This window comes from Syzygium oleosum, unplaced genomic scaffold, assembly GCF_021117445.2.
Source record: "Syzygium oleosum isolate NSW1041296 unplaced genomic scaffold, Sole_v2.1 Sole_v2.05, whole genome shotgun sequence".
NCBI classification, from domain to species: Eukaryota; Viridiplantae; Streptophyta; class Magnoliopsida; order Myrtales; family Myrtaceae; genus Syzygium; species Syzygium oleosum.
Genome location: NW_026607489.1, coordinates 11896169 through 11910345, shown reverse-complemented (window position 1 = coordinate 11910345; position 14177 = coordinate 11896169). Strand labels below are relative to the sequence as shown.

Here is a 14177-nt window from a genome sequence, read left to right as displayed (position 1 = left end):
TTTTTACCAAATCAAAATTGGAAAGCGACTTGAAATTTCCTGAAATTGATCACTTTCGATTCTTACTCCGGAAATGGTCCAGTTGTCTTTATTAAGTTTTCGGTTATAAGATTAAATTTGATTATATATATCCTAAAGAAAAGTAAAAAGTGAACCAATGCAAAATTGGTGAACACAAAAAACAAAAAGTTCAAACAAATTGCACGAAATTAGTCTGCCTTTCACCATTATGTAATCCTCCATTGGAATTTGGAGACCAATATTAAAATTATATTTTTAGATGGTTTTCCCTAAAAGACTAAGCATGGTGCATGCCTTCGACTACCAAATCTCTTCACGACGCAGGCCTTTGACCAGTAATTACCCTAGCACTCTATTTTAAGTAAACTCTTTTGTGTGGATTAATAAGTTAAATCAAAATGTTTTAGAAAGAGAGCATTTAATTTCAACATAACCCGGTTTGCACGTTATATATTGGGTTAATACCACGAAAAATCTCAAATTGGTACATCTACCATAAACTAATTTTTTTACTACCAAAATTTTCAAATTAGTACACCGGTGACAAATTTACCACAAAAAACCCTAAATTGGTGCATTTGAGACAAATTTACCATCAGTTAGTTTTCGTTAAATTTGATAAAACTACAAACTGGTATACCAGTGACAAACGAAGGGTAAAACTCCAAATCGGTATACCTGTCGACTGACTTAGTAAGTTGATGGTAAAATTCAATAGAAACTAACGGGGGGTAAATTTGTCACGAATGTATCGATTTGGGATTTTTGGTGGCCAAAAATCAGTCGACACATGTATACAATTTTAGGATTTTTCGTGGTATTAACCTTTATATATTTCGCTCCTTTATTTATCTTGTCACTCTCATTTCCTAACAATATCACGGGATAAAAAAAAAAAACAAAAAACTTTTTCTTTTGTAGCATTCAGTCGTGAATGCGCGCAGAAATCTAGTAAATTAGTTAAAAAAAGGGGAGACAACGATTGCCTTTTAAAATCTGTCTTTGAAGACCATAAACAAATGTCTTTAAATTTCCGAGGATATTAGGTGGAAAGAGACAAAAGCCGGAGAGGGAGGGGAGTCAATGGGAACGCCTCAGATGCCAATACGCCTGCTGCACGATCAAAAGTGCTCTGGCTTTTTGCGCCTCTTCCTCCTTCGTATCTCTCTTTGCTCGGTCTTTCTCCTTTACACGGAAAGTTGTGTGAATTTTTCCGGGCAATTTAATCGAAAGATAATACTGGGTTGGTGTCGAGAGGAGCTGACCGTCTTTTTGGTTCCCCCACCGGGCCGGAAGTTTGGAGGCGGGACTCTTGAGGTTTGATCCAGTGTTTGGAACTCCGCAAAGGTCCGTGTCTTGTGATTCTTGTAGCTGTGGAACGAAAGGGGGCGGAAGATGGGTTCATTTGGGAAGCTTGCGAAGAGGGCTTTGGAGACTGAGATGCCCGTAATGGTTCAGGTACTTGGATTGAGATTTCTTGCTTCCGTTCTTGTGTCAATTTGGTTTTAACTGGCGAAACGCATCTGGGGTTCCTCAATTGTTTATGTTTTTGTGAAATACCGTACCAAGATGATTTTTTTTTTCTTTTTTGCAGATACAAGAGGTGATTCGAGGAGCGAAAAATGCCATGTCTTTGGCTCAGGTTTGTTTCGGCTTAGTTCTTCTTGTGTTGTGGGACACTGTGTTCTTTTTGTTTTTTGTGTGGTGGCTGATGATTGTGTTGGTGTTGAGAACTGAGAATGCATTATGATCTGTTTTAGTTGTTCAAGAACAAAATGGCCAGATTTTGTTGGGAAATGGGGATAGTGTCTTTCTCTTGCTTTAGTGTGAAGTGGGGTTGGTTCTGGTTTAGGGGAAGGCGTTTTAGGTTTCTCGAAAAGGGCCAAGCGGAAAATCAGGTGGGAAATGCATTTGTAGAAGTGCCTAGAGTATAAAAAGGTTTTCTTGCTCAACGATTTTGAGAAACTTAAAAAATATCTACCTTCTACGCATTGATTTTCGTTCATCTCTTTGTTGAATTGGGTAAAATTTTGAGGACTAGATTCCGGGCAAGAATTTGGTATCTCAGTACATATTGCAGCCTGGGTTTTACATGGGATTGACTACACTAGTCAATGTGTGTGAGAGGCATAGACGAGCGTTTTGGGGATCATTAATTTGGCTCAAATCCATGATTTTCCTTTATCTGATAATGAGGAATCTTTTATCTTATAATTAACATTGATGTTGCATTTAAGTGTTCGTTTTTGTGCTCATTCTTCGAAGCACGTTAAGCTCTCATTCCGATTAGATACCCACTGAAACAGAAATGATTGTTTATGGACTTGAAGCATCAAACCGTGTGTTGCCTGCTTAATGAGGCATTTTTCTCATGTCGTGTGAAGAAACTGTTGACTCTGGTGTATCCTCTTGCCTGCCATTGACAATCGTAGCTGAAGCTATTTAATGATCTGATCATGCTTACTTTGAAATCTGCATTACTTGTGTTACTGTGGAAGGGCTTTTGAGTGGAGTTTCTCTCTATTCCTTGTGGCACATAAGGTTTAATATTATATGAAATGCTAGCTGTTAACTTTGCCATCGTTTCTTGCATTGTGCTCAGGGAGTGGTCTATTGGCAACCACCCAAGCATGCACTGGACAAGGTAAAAGAGCTTGTTTGGGAGCCTTCTATTAGCCGTTATGGTGCTGATGAAGGTATGCCAGAACTCAGAGAGGCATTGGTAAAGAAGGTACACATTTTAAGGCATATTGCATTGACCTCTTCTTTATTGTTCAGGCTAAAAGATTCCAGGACCAGGAAATTTAAAGATGGGTTTGCTTATAGTGGCATCCTTCAAATTGCTTTGTTTTGCTTTGCAGTTGCAGCGGGAAAATAAATTATTCAAATCTTCAGTGGTGGTAACTTCAGGAGCAAATCAGGTTTCTGGAAGTGCATTTCTCCTTTCTTGAATAGTATTTTTCTTCAAGTGAAGAACAAACAACCCTGCTCTAGTACACCCTGATGGAATGATGCTGACCAACATATTATCTATTCATTTTTTTTGTGCCAGGCATTCGTGGATCTTGTTCTCACGTTATGTGACGCTGGCGACTCTGTTGTCATGTTTGCGCCATATTACTTTAATGCATACATGTCCTTCCAGATGACAGGGGTCACTGATATACTGGTTGGTCCTGGTGATCCTAAGACTCTTTATCCTGATGCAGGTTAGATTTTTGTGAGATGTTTCTGTAAATTTGTTATCCTTTTAGTTTGAACTTAATACCTTAACTACTCTCATGCGTCCTTGTGTTTTGTGTGAGGAGTACTAATCAATTTACTATAATAGCAGATTGGTTAGAGAAAACTTTATCCGAAACCAAACCTGTCCCAAAGCTTGTTACAGTTGTGAATCCTGGAAATCCATCTGGCACCTACATCCCTGAGTCTCTTCTTAAGGTCTCTCTCTCTCTCGCTCAAATGGCCTATTAGTTGCTACAAGTATACAAAATTTATAGGTTTTCATATTCTCGGGAAGATTTTGATGCACCGTCTTGACAAAGATTGGGACTAGATAATCAAATTTTACTTCAATTATCTAACTTTGTTTTTTCTTTTTCCTAGTAGAGGATATCAGATCTTTGTGAGCAGGCTGGTGCATGGCTTGTTGTTGATAATACATATGAGTAAGTCCTGGTTATTTTCTATGCTTGTCTTTTCTGTTTCAACCAGAGCTTCTCAATGTAATGATTTTGTCTGCCTAGAGGTTCACGTTAGGGCGATTTACAGCAAAGAAAGCTCTTATTTGTTCATTTTGCTGCAGTTAGTCTATAGTCTGTCTATACAACAATTTGCAGGCTCTTCTGTCCTAGAGTAGCGGCATGTGACACATGTGTGCCAGGATGACTTCAGAGTGAAGTCATACATTTTGTGCTTTCTGTCTGCATAACTAAAATCCATTTTTATAGAAGATTCTGCAATCCAATCTGTTGGCTAAGAATATTTTATATACTAATTGCGGAGTAGTTTCCTTTCATGCTGCATGTAAAAGAAGGTGATCATTTTATGACCAACAAAAAAAGGTGGAGGTAATCATTTTGTTTTTGCAGGTACTTCATGTATGATGGGCTTAAGCACACATGCATTGAAGGAAATCATGTTGTCAACATCTTTTCCTTTTCCAAAGCCTATGGAATGATGGGATGGCGAGTTGGATATGTAAGTTGCTTTTTTGCGTGAGAATTGAATGAGTTTCTCACGAACATTAAGACCTTTCTCTTTTCCATTTCACTTGGGACAAATGTTGAATTGGTTTGACAATAAATTTAAGTATATTGATCAGCGAGTCGTTACGTTAATCTTCACCCTGGATCACCTTGGTACATCTTCCTGGATTAAATAAAAAGCACAAATGATTCTGTATTGATTTTGGGTTTATGCTATTTATCTTGGAATGCACATTCGACGATTCATGGATCTAAAGAGACACTAGGGTTTTGTCTTTGTATCTTTGTTCATGGAAGTTAGGTTGTGCTGTACTTATAGGCAAAGTTCCAATAGGTACAATGTAGATAGATACTACCTTTGGTGCTTAAATTACGTACTTATGACTATACTATGATGAAAGTATGACTCTTTTCACATTGTTGATGGTTTGTCACTCTTTCAAGAATTAATTGGTGAGTGCAATTCGCAGATTGCATATCCTTCAGAAGTTGAAGGCTTTGCAGCCCAACTCCTCAAAGTTCAGGACAACATACCCATATGCGCGTCGATCATCTCTCAACATCTAGCCCTATACTCCTTAGAAGCAGGACCAGAGTGGGTCACTGAGCGTGTGAAGACTCTCGTCAAGAACAGGGAGATTGTTGTAGATGCTCTCGCTCCTCTTGGGGAAGGGGCGGTCAAAGGCGGAGAGGGTGCCATTTATTTGTGGGCAAAGCTACCTGACAAGTTCGTCCACGACTTTGACGTCGTCCGCTGGCTCGCTCATAAGCATGGGGTCGTGACTATTCCCGGGAGCGCGTGCGGGTGTCCCGGGAATCTCAGAATATCGTTCGGAGGGTTGGTGGAGAGCGACTGCAGAGCTGCTGCGGAGAGGTTGAAGAGGGGATTAGAGGAATTGGTGAGCGATGGCATGGTACAGTGAGTGGTTCTTTTAGCCTCTGATTGAAACAATTGGGACATTGGGGTCTATTACCCAATTTGTGCCACATTTGTGGCTGGTACATCATAATAAGCAGTGGTTTTTATAGTTCTTGTTAATCTTATGGCAAAATGGTGCCTCGCACAGAGACTTCTTGTACTGTCAAACAAGTTTGACACTAAATACAGGCAGAAATGTTTCGTCGTTCAGGAAATTCGAACTGTATGATAGCCAAGTTTGGTAGAAAAAAGAAACATTCTTGAACGCATTCTTTTTGTGAAAAACAGGGGGAGAGAAATTCGGGAGACCTCTTGACGTTCCTAGAGCCGGAAAAAAGTTTCAATGGTTATTTCCTGGCATTGTGGGGCTGTGCTTCCGCATCAATAAGTCGGCCTGTTGTAACGTCGTACATATTTCAGTATCATCTCATCTCGTTGCCTGGTCGAGCGAGCCATTCGCGAAGAAGCATCATCGCGTGAGATTTCGAGTTGTAACTCTATCATGACCGATAATTTCAAAACAGTCCATCCTTTTCCTGTTCAAATAAAGAAGTCAGTATTCCTGTATTGGTAAGTTCACTGTTCTATCCGGAGCTTTGTGTCCCAACTCAACCCGTGGCGATCGCACTGATATGAACGTCCTGTTTTGTCAAGTCCATTGCTTGTCCCGCCCCTGTTCACCCATCTCTCTCTATGCACCAACCGTCTTTGTCGGGCACATGCGATACTACCTAAGTCGCCTCTTCCCAACATGCGAATCGAAACTCACTTTTGACACGTAAAGCATGCTACGAGAATCCTACGGACTGAAAATCTTTCCCTCAGCACAAAAGTTCAAGTACTACAACCCTAGCCATAAGAAAACAAAGAAAGAGAAGGAGAAAGAGAAAAGGCATTGATGTTCCCCAGGAACGTGCTATTTCACTGAAGAATGAATGCTCTCCTTTAAATTGGATCGAAGCAACCGGCTGTGCAGAGTCTCTGGAAGAAGCAGAAGCATGGGACTCCAGGGTGGGAATAGCCTGCTCATCATCTTCATCCTCTTCTTCACCTGCATTTGCACCCCCACCACGTCTTCGCAGTTGATGTCATCCCGACATGGTAATCTCATACTCTCTTTTGTGTTTAATGGGCACTATCCGTTTGACTGAATTAGATATGTCGAAAATCAAATGATCAGATGAACAAGCCCCGTGTAAGACGGTGAACTGCGGGATGGGGACATGCCAGGAGACGCTGGGCTTGCCGCCCGGGTACGTGTGCAACTGTAACTCCGGGTGGACCAAGCTCCCGTTGCTCTGGCCTTCCTGCATCATACCTAACTGTGAGTCTCTCTCTCTCTCTCTCTCTCTCTCTCTCCATATCATAGTGCATTCGTACCGGATCCTTCGTCGTCCCGCCTGATCAAACGGTCCAAATGCGTCTCTTGACACATTCTTTTAGACTCGGAAACAGAAAATCGATTGGACAAGCCAAAGGAAATATTACATCATGCATGTACATAAGATCACCAAAAACCAACACTCTTTGGACTAAGGTATAACCATGTTTGGTGAGTGTGTCCCGCGGTTTAGTGTGCAAATTTCTTTAGAAGTTCTGTAACTCTGTACAAGCAATATGACATTTCCGGGAACAACACAGGCACCATCAATTACCAATGCGGCGGCGAACCTCCGTTGCCTCCGCCCCCGCCTCCACCGCTGATCCCGCCGCCAATTGATGTATCCCTCCGTGAGTTTTCTCCTTTTGGTTTTGACGTCCGGCCACATAATCTATTCATTCCAAGAATTCATTGCTTTCCTCTCTAGCTAGAATAAAATGGGTGTGGGTCGCTGCCATTGCAGCTTGCTTGCTTGTGTGGTGTGGAGATGGGGTGTGTGTGGCTAGCGGGACTAGTCACGAGTGCCAATGCAACCAGGGCTCGGTCAATTTGGGGGGTTTGCAAACCTTACCTTGCTTCCAAAAATGTGAGTTTCTCTATCGAAGTCCATTGTTTACATTCGTATTGGCATGTAATTGTGTTTTGAATCTATCCGAAACTCATATGGAAAACAAGTACTTCCTCGTATTGTCGAGGACTTGCGACAATAAGATGAGACGACTGTCTGTTAGATAATCCGATGCCGTGCTTATGATTGGTTCATTCGATGTTCCCCGTTAGAGACGGATGGCCTGAAAAGATGCAGGTGATTACTAACTAGTGACATGGGTTATTGTAATTCTAACTGTACGTTTCGTACACCATGTTTTGATGTGTTTAGGCAATTTGGGAGCAGACTGCACTAATGTTGAGCTCGGCACACCAGCCGCGCCGCCCCCTCCGCCGCCTCTGAAATCTTCCGCCTCGCCTGGAAATGGTAATTCATCACCGCCATCTCCTTCAGCCCCACCTCGAAATGGTAAATAAGTCGTGCGCTCAATATAGTTTAGGCGAGATAATTCTATGTTAAAAAGTTAGGCCAAAAAAAGTAAAAAAAAGAAAAAGAAAAAGACCATAGATGTAAATTGTGCGGTTGTGTATGTAGATTGCTAATTGACCTTGCAAGTCAAATTGACTTCTTGATTACCATTTGTATCATACACATAAATTTAGGGTTTTTCTTAGTATTAACCCTTGACTTTATCTGACAAGACAACTCGTTCAATTTTCCTAATATATATATTTTTTCCTATTAATTCTCGATGAGACGCTTGGTTCTTTTTACTGAGCATATCTCATGCAATGCTTGCTTTGACAGGACTGGCAAACGCGCCGAATTGTTCGAAGAGCTATCGGGCACTGTCGTGGACAATTCTTGCACTAATAGTCCTCGTGTGGATTTAGCATTAGCAATGTGATAGAATGCATATGAATTAGTCATGCAATAATGTCAATGCTAATCATAAGGAAGATCATATAGGGGGAGTTTATTATGCTACCACAGCTCTTTTTTCTTGAAATAAAGTTGCCTCGCTTCTTTAACATTTGATATTACACTATATAAAGGATATATAAGTATTCTTCATACGGTCTTGTAGCTTGTAAGTCCCTCTCTCTCACACACGCAGAGCTTCATTTCAGGGAAAATTACTTGCTTATTCTGTTCTTGAGATTCAACAGGAACTTCTCACCAGCCGGTCGACCAAGTTCTTCTGGTCGGGAATCCCGAGGTCCCCGATGTCGATCTAGTCGCCACCGCCGCGGGAATTGGTGAGTATGCCCTTCCTAAGGCGGTCAAAGGCGGGGAAGCTTCTCTAACGCGGCCCACTTGAGGGCCTCCCCGTCGCCTTCCTCCACGAACGACCTCGAAAACATGTCCATGCTGGTGTTCCTCCATATGGACTTGCTGTTTGGCGGGCAAGCTGTTACGAGCCCTGTAAAGAACGATACCCTCCATCCCAAAACTGACAAAGAGCTAACCCTCCTCCTCCTCCTTCCTTCCTTCTTCTTGTTGCTGTTCTTGATCAAGAGGGAAATACGAAGCTCTGTTTTGGGGCCTCTGGCAAGAGCTGATGGTGTGAGAGGAGATCTATTTGTGAGACTGAGAGGAGAGAAGATTCAGAGTCGCGTACGATGGCTAATTGCAAGTGAATGTGCAGGGCGTGTGTAGGACAGAACCTCTGTGGATGATCTCGATAGATTTTGATCTTCGATACCTGCCGACTTTTCGATTTGATTCATAATTATTCGACGCATTAGCATGAATCTTAAAAGCAAAACTATGTCATCGTAACTTCATTAGTGTGACTAACGTGAAGATTGCTCTTTCGCATGAGGGTTTCGGCGCGAGTCTTCACCACGCTACCGACTGGTTGATTCGTGAGAGAGAGAGCCTTAATACTAAAACCAGCCAAATGTACACGTATTATTCATCCTGTATCCACTCACAGACATAATCGGCATACTGTGCACAAAATCAAATTATGTGTTTAGATAGACATTTACGTTTCGATTTTTATTTAAGTTCAAATTTTGTGACGCATCCACGTTGAATTTTTCTTTTTGATAATAGATTTTCGAAACCTTCCCAATATATGAATATTGACACGTAAATTCACCTATATTCTTTACTAATATAATTTGGATAATATTTCGAATTTTGGCCGATTATCCTCTCATCTCATTGCCAAGCCGAGCAAGTTTTTTGCGAAGGAGTATCTTGACGATTTCGAGTTTTGCGTCAGTCGGGACTGCTAATCAGACGATGTTTCTTTTTCCTGTTCAACATTGGGAAGCCATATTCATGTACTGGTAAGTTCACCGCGTTGTCCAAAGCTTTGGGTCTTACGCCGATGTTGTCAGCCTGATATGAACGTCCTCTATTGTCACCCTGATAATATTCGTGTAATGGTAAATAAATCGCACGCTTGATATGGTACTAACAACACTTTGTGTACTAAGGCTGCGAATGATAACCATTTTGTTTCTATTTTTCGGTTTCAAAAGCAAGTTTGGAATATAAATCCGTTTGGTAACGCAATTTCATTTTTCAATTTCTAGAATAAATTTTGATTTCAGAAATAAATTTGGAACAGAAATGAGAATTGAAAATTTTCTATTTTTCTATTTCTGGAATAAAAATGAGAAGTAAAAATTATCACTCGCCCTTTCTACTAGCCGGTCATCCATTCACTGCCCATCGCTGCCCACTTGCCAGCCGACGCCTCCCATCGTTAGTCGTCTCCTGCCGCCGGCCATTGTGGGCCGTTGTCCGCCGGCTGCTCTCCTCCCGTTGTCGCCGCCCACCTCCTGCTGCCGCCGCCCTCCTCCTGTTGCTGCCCATTGTGGGCGGCCGTTCGCCGGCCACCGTCTCCCGCCCCCGGCTGTCGCTTGCCTCCTGCTGCTGCCTGACGTTGATCGCCTCTAGCCGCCATCCTTCGCACTAGCCGTGTCGTCGTTTGCCGCCGCCTCCCCGCACCATTCACTGCCCCCTGTTCGTTACCACAGTCCGCCCTCCTCCCGCCGCCGTCGGTTGTCGCCCGCCTCCCTTCGCTGCCCGACGCCAGCCGCCGTCCTCCGCACTGGCCGCGTTGCCGTTTGCCGCCGCCTCCCCCCGCCGTCCGCCACCCGCCGTTCGCTATCACCGTCTGCCGTTGCCATCCGCCCGTCGTCCACTCGCCGGCCACCTAAGAGGGAGAAATTTTGTGTCGTTATCAAATAAATTTTTGTTTTAGGAACAGAAATTTTGTGTCGTTATCAAATATGTATTTTTGCTCAGAAATTCATTCATAAAACAGAAATAGAAAATCTGGCCAGAAATTGATTTCTGAAACAGAATGGTTGTCATTCTCGCCCTAAGTTACTAATTCGAAATCACACATACGTACACAGACACACGATATGCATTAGATGACGATACAAATCGTAAGTTCTTGCAAACCATAGTTGTCGGATTTGATTGCGCCTACGAGGGAGTATATCACCTCGTAGGTTGGGATGGGCCTTGGTGGGGGGCTTGTGTTGTCGTTGTTCCTCTTTGACATTGACCCAGAAAATATTCAATTGGGCTCACGCTTTAAGCTCTCATTACTTAGGATTTGCTCCCGGGGCGCTGGTTTTTTGTTTTTTTTTTTTATATGTCCTATTCCAACTCTCAATTTACCTTTAGACTTTTGCTTTGCCTCTTTAACATGCTAATTGCTTTGTGTCATGAACTGGTACCTGTCAATAGGGGTGTCAAAACCAAACAATATACCCGAACCGAAACACGAACCGACCCAACCCGATCCGAAGTTTTGGGTATTTTCGGGTTGGGTCAACTTCATGTTCGGGTATTAGCTAAGCAAATGGGTATCTCAATCGTTTCGGTTCGGTTCGTGTTTAGAACACGAACCGAACCGAAACACATATTTTTTTATTTTTTATTTTTTATTTTTAAAATCGAAACACATTTCACTTTGTAGCACTGTCGTTCAACTTCGTCCTCCTTACATGATGTGTCTGACGCTAAATTACCTAGCTGACAGTGTTGGCAACAAATTTCTCCGCCAAAATTTCCACTTTGCATCTTCCCATTTTCAAGCTCAGTCAAGCACGCGCACCCCCCTCAAGCCTCTCGCACAAACATCAAGACTTCAAATTTTACCAAAACAACGACAAAGTTCAGGCCTTTTGTCAAATTCTTTCAACACCCAACACTATATATCATCACAACTTCAAAGGGTACGCACAGAATGAGCGGAAATCCCCAGAAAAAGAACCGTCGAATCGTTCGATCAAGATCAAGATCAAGCTCAGCCGCGAATACAACGCAATGCTGCAAAATACAGACAATGTGGTGGGAGACGCGGGATGGAGCGACGAAGCGCGACTTCACCTGCTCGTGAGGATGGACCGCCATTGAAAGCAAATGCGCTGCGCGAGAGAGAGAGAGATTCTAGCGGCGGCGGTGGTTGTCGTGCATCGTCTCAGCAACTCGACCCGGCCCAACCCGGTTTTGTATTTCAAGTCATGTTTGGTTCGGGTCAAGAGTCCATATATCTTTTATGATTCGGGCCGAGTCGGGTAGCGTGGAGACTAGACCCAACCCGACCCATTGACACCCCTAGATGTAACTTAACCTTAATTTATAATAAAAATCTAAAACACGACCCGAACCGAACCGACCCGATCATGCGGCTATATCATGTTCGGGTCTTGTTTCGGGTCGGGCCAAGCACACATATTCATTGTTTCGGGTCAGGTTGGGTATCATGAAAACCCGACCCGACCCGATCCATTGACACCCCTACCTGTCAATGACTTGAGAGGTTGCTTTAGCTTTATCCTTACAAGACAATTCCTTTTCTTTTTCAACAAATGTTTTCTATCAATTCTCGATGAAATGCTCGTTTTTTTATTGAGCATATCTCATAAGATGCTTGCTTTGACAGGATCAGCGGATGCATCGAATTGTCCGAGAGTCGTGGTTGCTTCTTGTAGTAATAGTTGTCTTGTGGATTTAGCATACCAATGCGATGAAATGCATATGAATTAGTCATGAAGTTGAGTCAGACTTAGGGCTGATTTGGACCCTTTCACCATTTTATAATTTTCATCACTGAATTCTTTGGAATCTTTATCCAAAAATTCTTAAATTTATTGCGTTTTTCCCGATTTAGTTCTAAATCTTTTAATTTTGCCAATTGAGTCCTAAACCTTTTCAAATTTTGCCAATTAATCCATCCAGCCAATTTTGGCCGGAAATCGCTGACGTGAATGCCAGCCGTCCTATGTGGCACGATCGGCACTGACGTAGATAATTTTTTAATAATTTTTTGGTATTTCATTTGTTTATTGATTTTTTTTTATTTTCCCTTTTTCTTTTCTTTTCTTTTTCTTTTTTTGGTCAAAGGGCCAGCAATGGCAGCCGGCCTCACTGGCCCTTAGGTGAGGGCCATGGAGCCCTTGCCGGCTGGGGATGATGGTCACGGCCCTTGCTAGCCACATCGAGGGCCACATCGCCCTCACTGTGTCTCACGAGGGTTTGCGGCCCCTCGACAAGTAAAAAAAGAAAGAAAAGAAAAGAAAAAGAAAATAAAAAATCAATAAATATAAAAATATTAGAAAAAAAAATTTAAAATTTATTAAATTTTATCCACGTTCACATCAGCACCGGCTGTCTAGCACTGGCCATGCCACGTAGGAGGGCCGGTGCTGACTAGACTACCACGTCAATAATTTTCTACCAAAATTGATTGGATGGACTTAATTGGTAAAACGTGAAAAAGTTTAGGAATTAATTGGTAAAATTAAAAGATTTATGATTAAATTGGCAAAAATGCAATAGGTTTAGGACCTTTTGGACAATTTTTTCCGAATTCTTTTTGTCGACTTTATAATCTACTCTTTTGTTGCAAAAGAAGCTACGTCATCACACTGCTTGATCAAGTGAAAGGAAGCATTTATCTTTAGACGGTTAAAGTAACTACTAAAACGTGGTAGCTCATAATAAAATTAGGATGAGATGTTGCACATAATTAAAATGTGTTAAATTAAAACATTACCAAAGATTAACGCGAAAGGCTAAGAATCTTTAAGGGGCTGCAAGTTCATAAAACGACTAGAATTTCAAGCCACGGCCGGTGATTAATAGATGAACATCTCCATTTCAATACTGCTGTTTCCCTCCTGATCCTGACAGTTCATAATACATCATCTTCAAGCACACTATGCAGCAAGAAATCTAAGTCTTGGAACAACAAGAGTACCAAAAACAACAACTAAAGTGAAACTGGTGAACCAACAAATAGAAAAGATCAGATCACAGCGGGTGACAAAATCCAGCGAGTGCCTTCAATTGCTCTCTCTCTCTCTCAGCTAAGAGTGGGTTAGAGGACAAGGGCATGTTCTTAGAATGATTCATTCTTGTTCGTGTAAAACAGGAGACGCTTGTCTATATACATGTGATCTCTGTCTTTTCTTGTGCGTTTCTGTTTACGAGCAGTTCGACTGATTCACCTCAATCGATCAGCAGTGTAAAGTCAATCCTGCGACGTCAACGTGTGTAGTGTACATGTTGTGGCTGAAACCACTGGTCAGGTGCCTAAGTATGGGGACATAAGTTATGTCAAATGATTGTGTTTATGATTGCTTTTAGTAAAGTAAAAAAAACAGTTTCCTCTTTGGTTTTCCGAGTCGTTTGGGGCCTCGCACGAAACACGCTTTAAGTTCCGTGTACGAACTGTAGTCGAATCGTAAATTTTCAATTGGTACAATAAGGTCTCTCAAAAAATGCCACAAGTCAGTATTCTCACCATCTTAGATCTTGGATTCTAGGGCTACAACGACATGGTATGAATCTCGGGTCTTAGATAGGTCCAATGTTGACTGATTCCAAGGTGACGTCCTTGGCCTGTTATGGTCCATCTTTCCAGGGAAAACCTTTCAACACTTGTTGCGGCTTTTCCTGTACGTCGTTTCATGCGTTGAGAAGTCAGGTTTGGGGGCAAGGCATGAACCAGGCTTCCTTACACAACGAGATCAAATCATTGATCATCACATGGGCTAAATCTTTAATTAGATTTAGCTGAGAAGTGAGAAGATCAGCGTCGGACCACACTCGAATAAA

The 14177-nt window shown here is 42.1% G+C and overlaps 2 protein-coding genes across 3 annotated transcripts; both read left to right on the top strand.

Moving 5' to 3' along the window:
- The first annotated feature begins 1124 nt into the window (after nt 1-1124).
- Nucleotides 1125-5363, top strand: LOC115678354 (aromatic aminotransferase ISS1). Its single transcript, XM_030601723.2, has 9 exons — nt 1125-1479; nt 1616-1663; nt 2624-2752; nt 2883-2942; nt 3074-3230; nt 3356-3462; nt 3631-3689; nt 4113-4221; nt 4700-5363. The coding sequence occupies exons 1-9, from the start codon at nt 1417-1419 to the stop codon at nt 5150-5152; spliced, it is 1185 nt and encodes a 394-aa protein (XP_030457583.1). The 5' UTR covers nt 1125-1416; the 3' UTR covers nt 5153-5363.
- A 152-nt stretch (nt 5364-5515) lies between these two features.
- On the top strand, nt 5516-8153 carry LOC115678356 (uncharacterized). Of its 2 annotated transcripts, none has more exons than XM_056311817.1 (6): nt 5516-6249; nt 6329-6472; nt 6790-6879; nt 6993-7115; nt 7410-7505; nt 7887-8153. In XM_056311817.1, exons 1-6 carry the CDS (start codon nt 6084-6086, stop codon nt 7970-7972), a joined length of 705 nt encoding a protein of 234 aa, XP_056167792.1. In that variant the 5' UTR covers nt 5516-6083; the 3' UTR covers nt 7973-8153. The 2 variants fall into 2 exon arrangements, with proteins under 2 accessions (XP_056167792.1, XP_030457587.1); XM_030601727.2 differs by having other exon boundaries at nt 7410-7547.
- The last annotated feature ends 6024 nt before the right edge of the window (nt 8154-14177 follow it).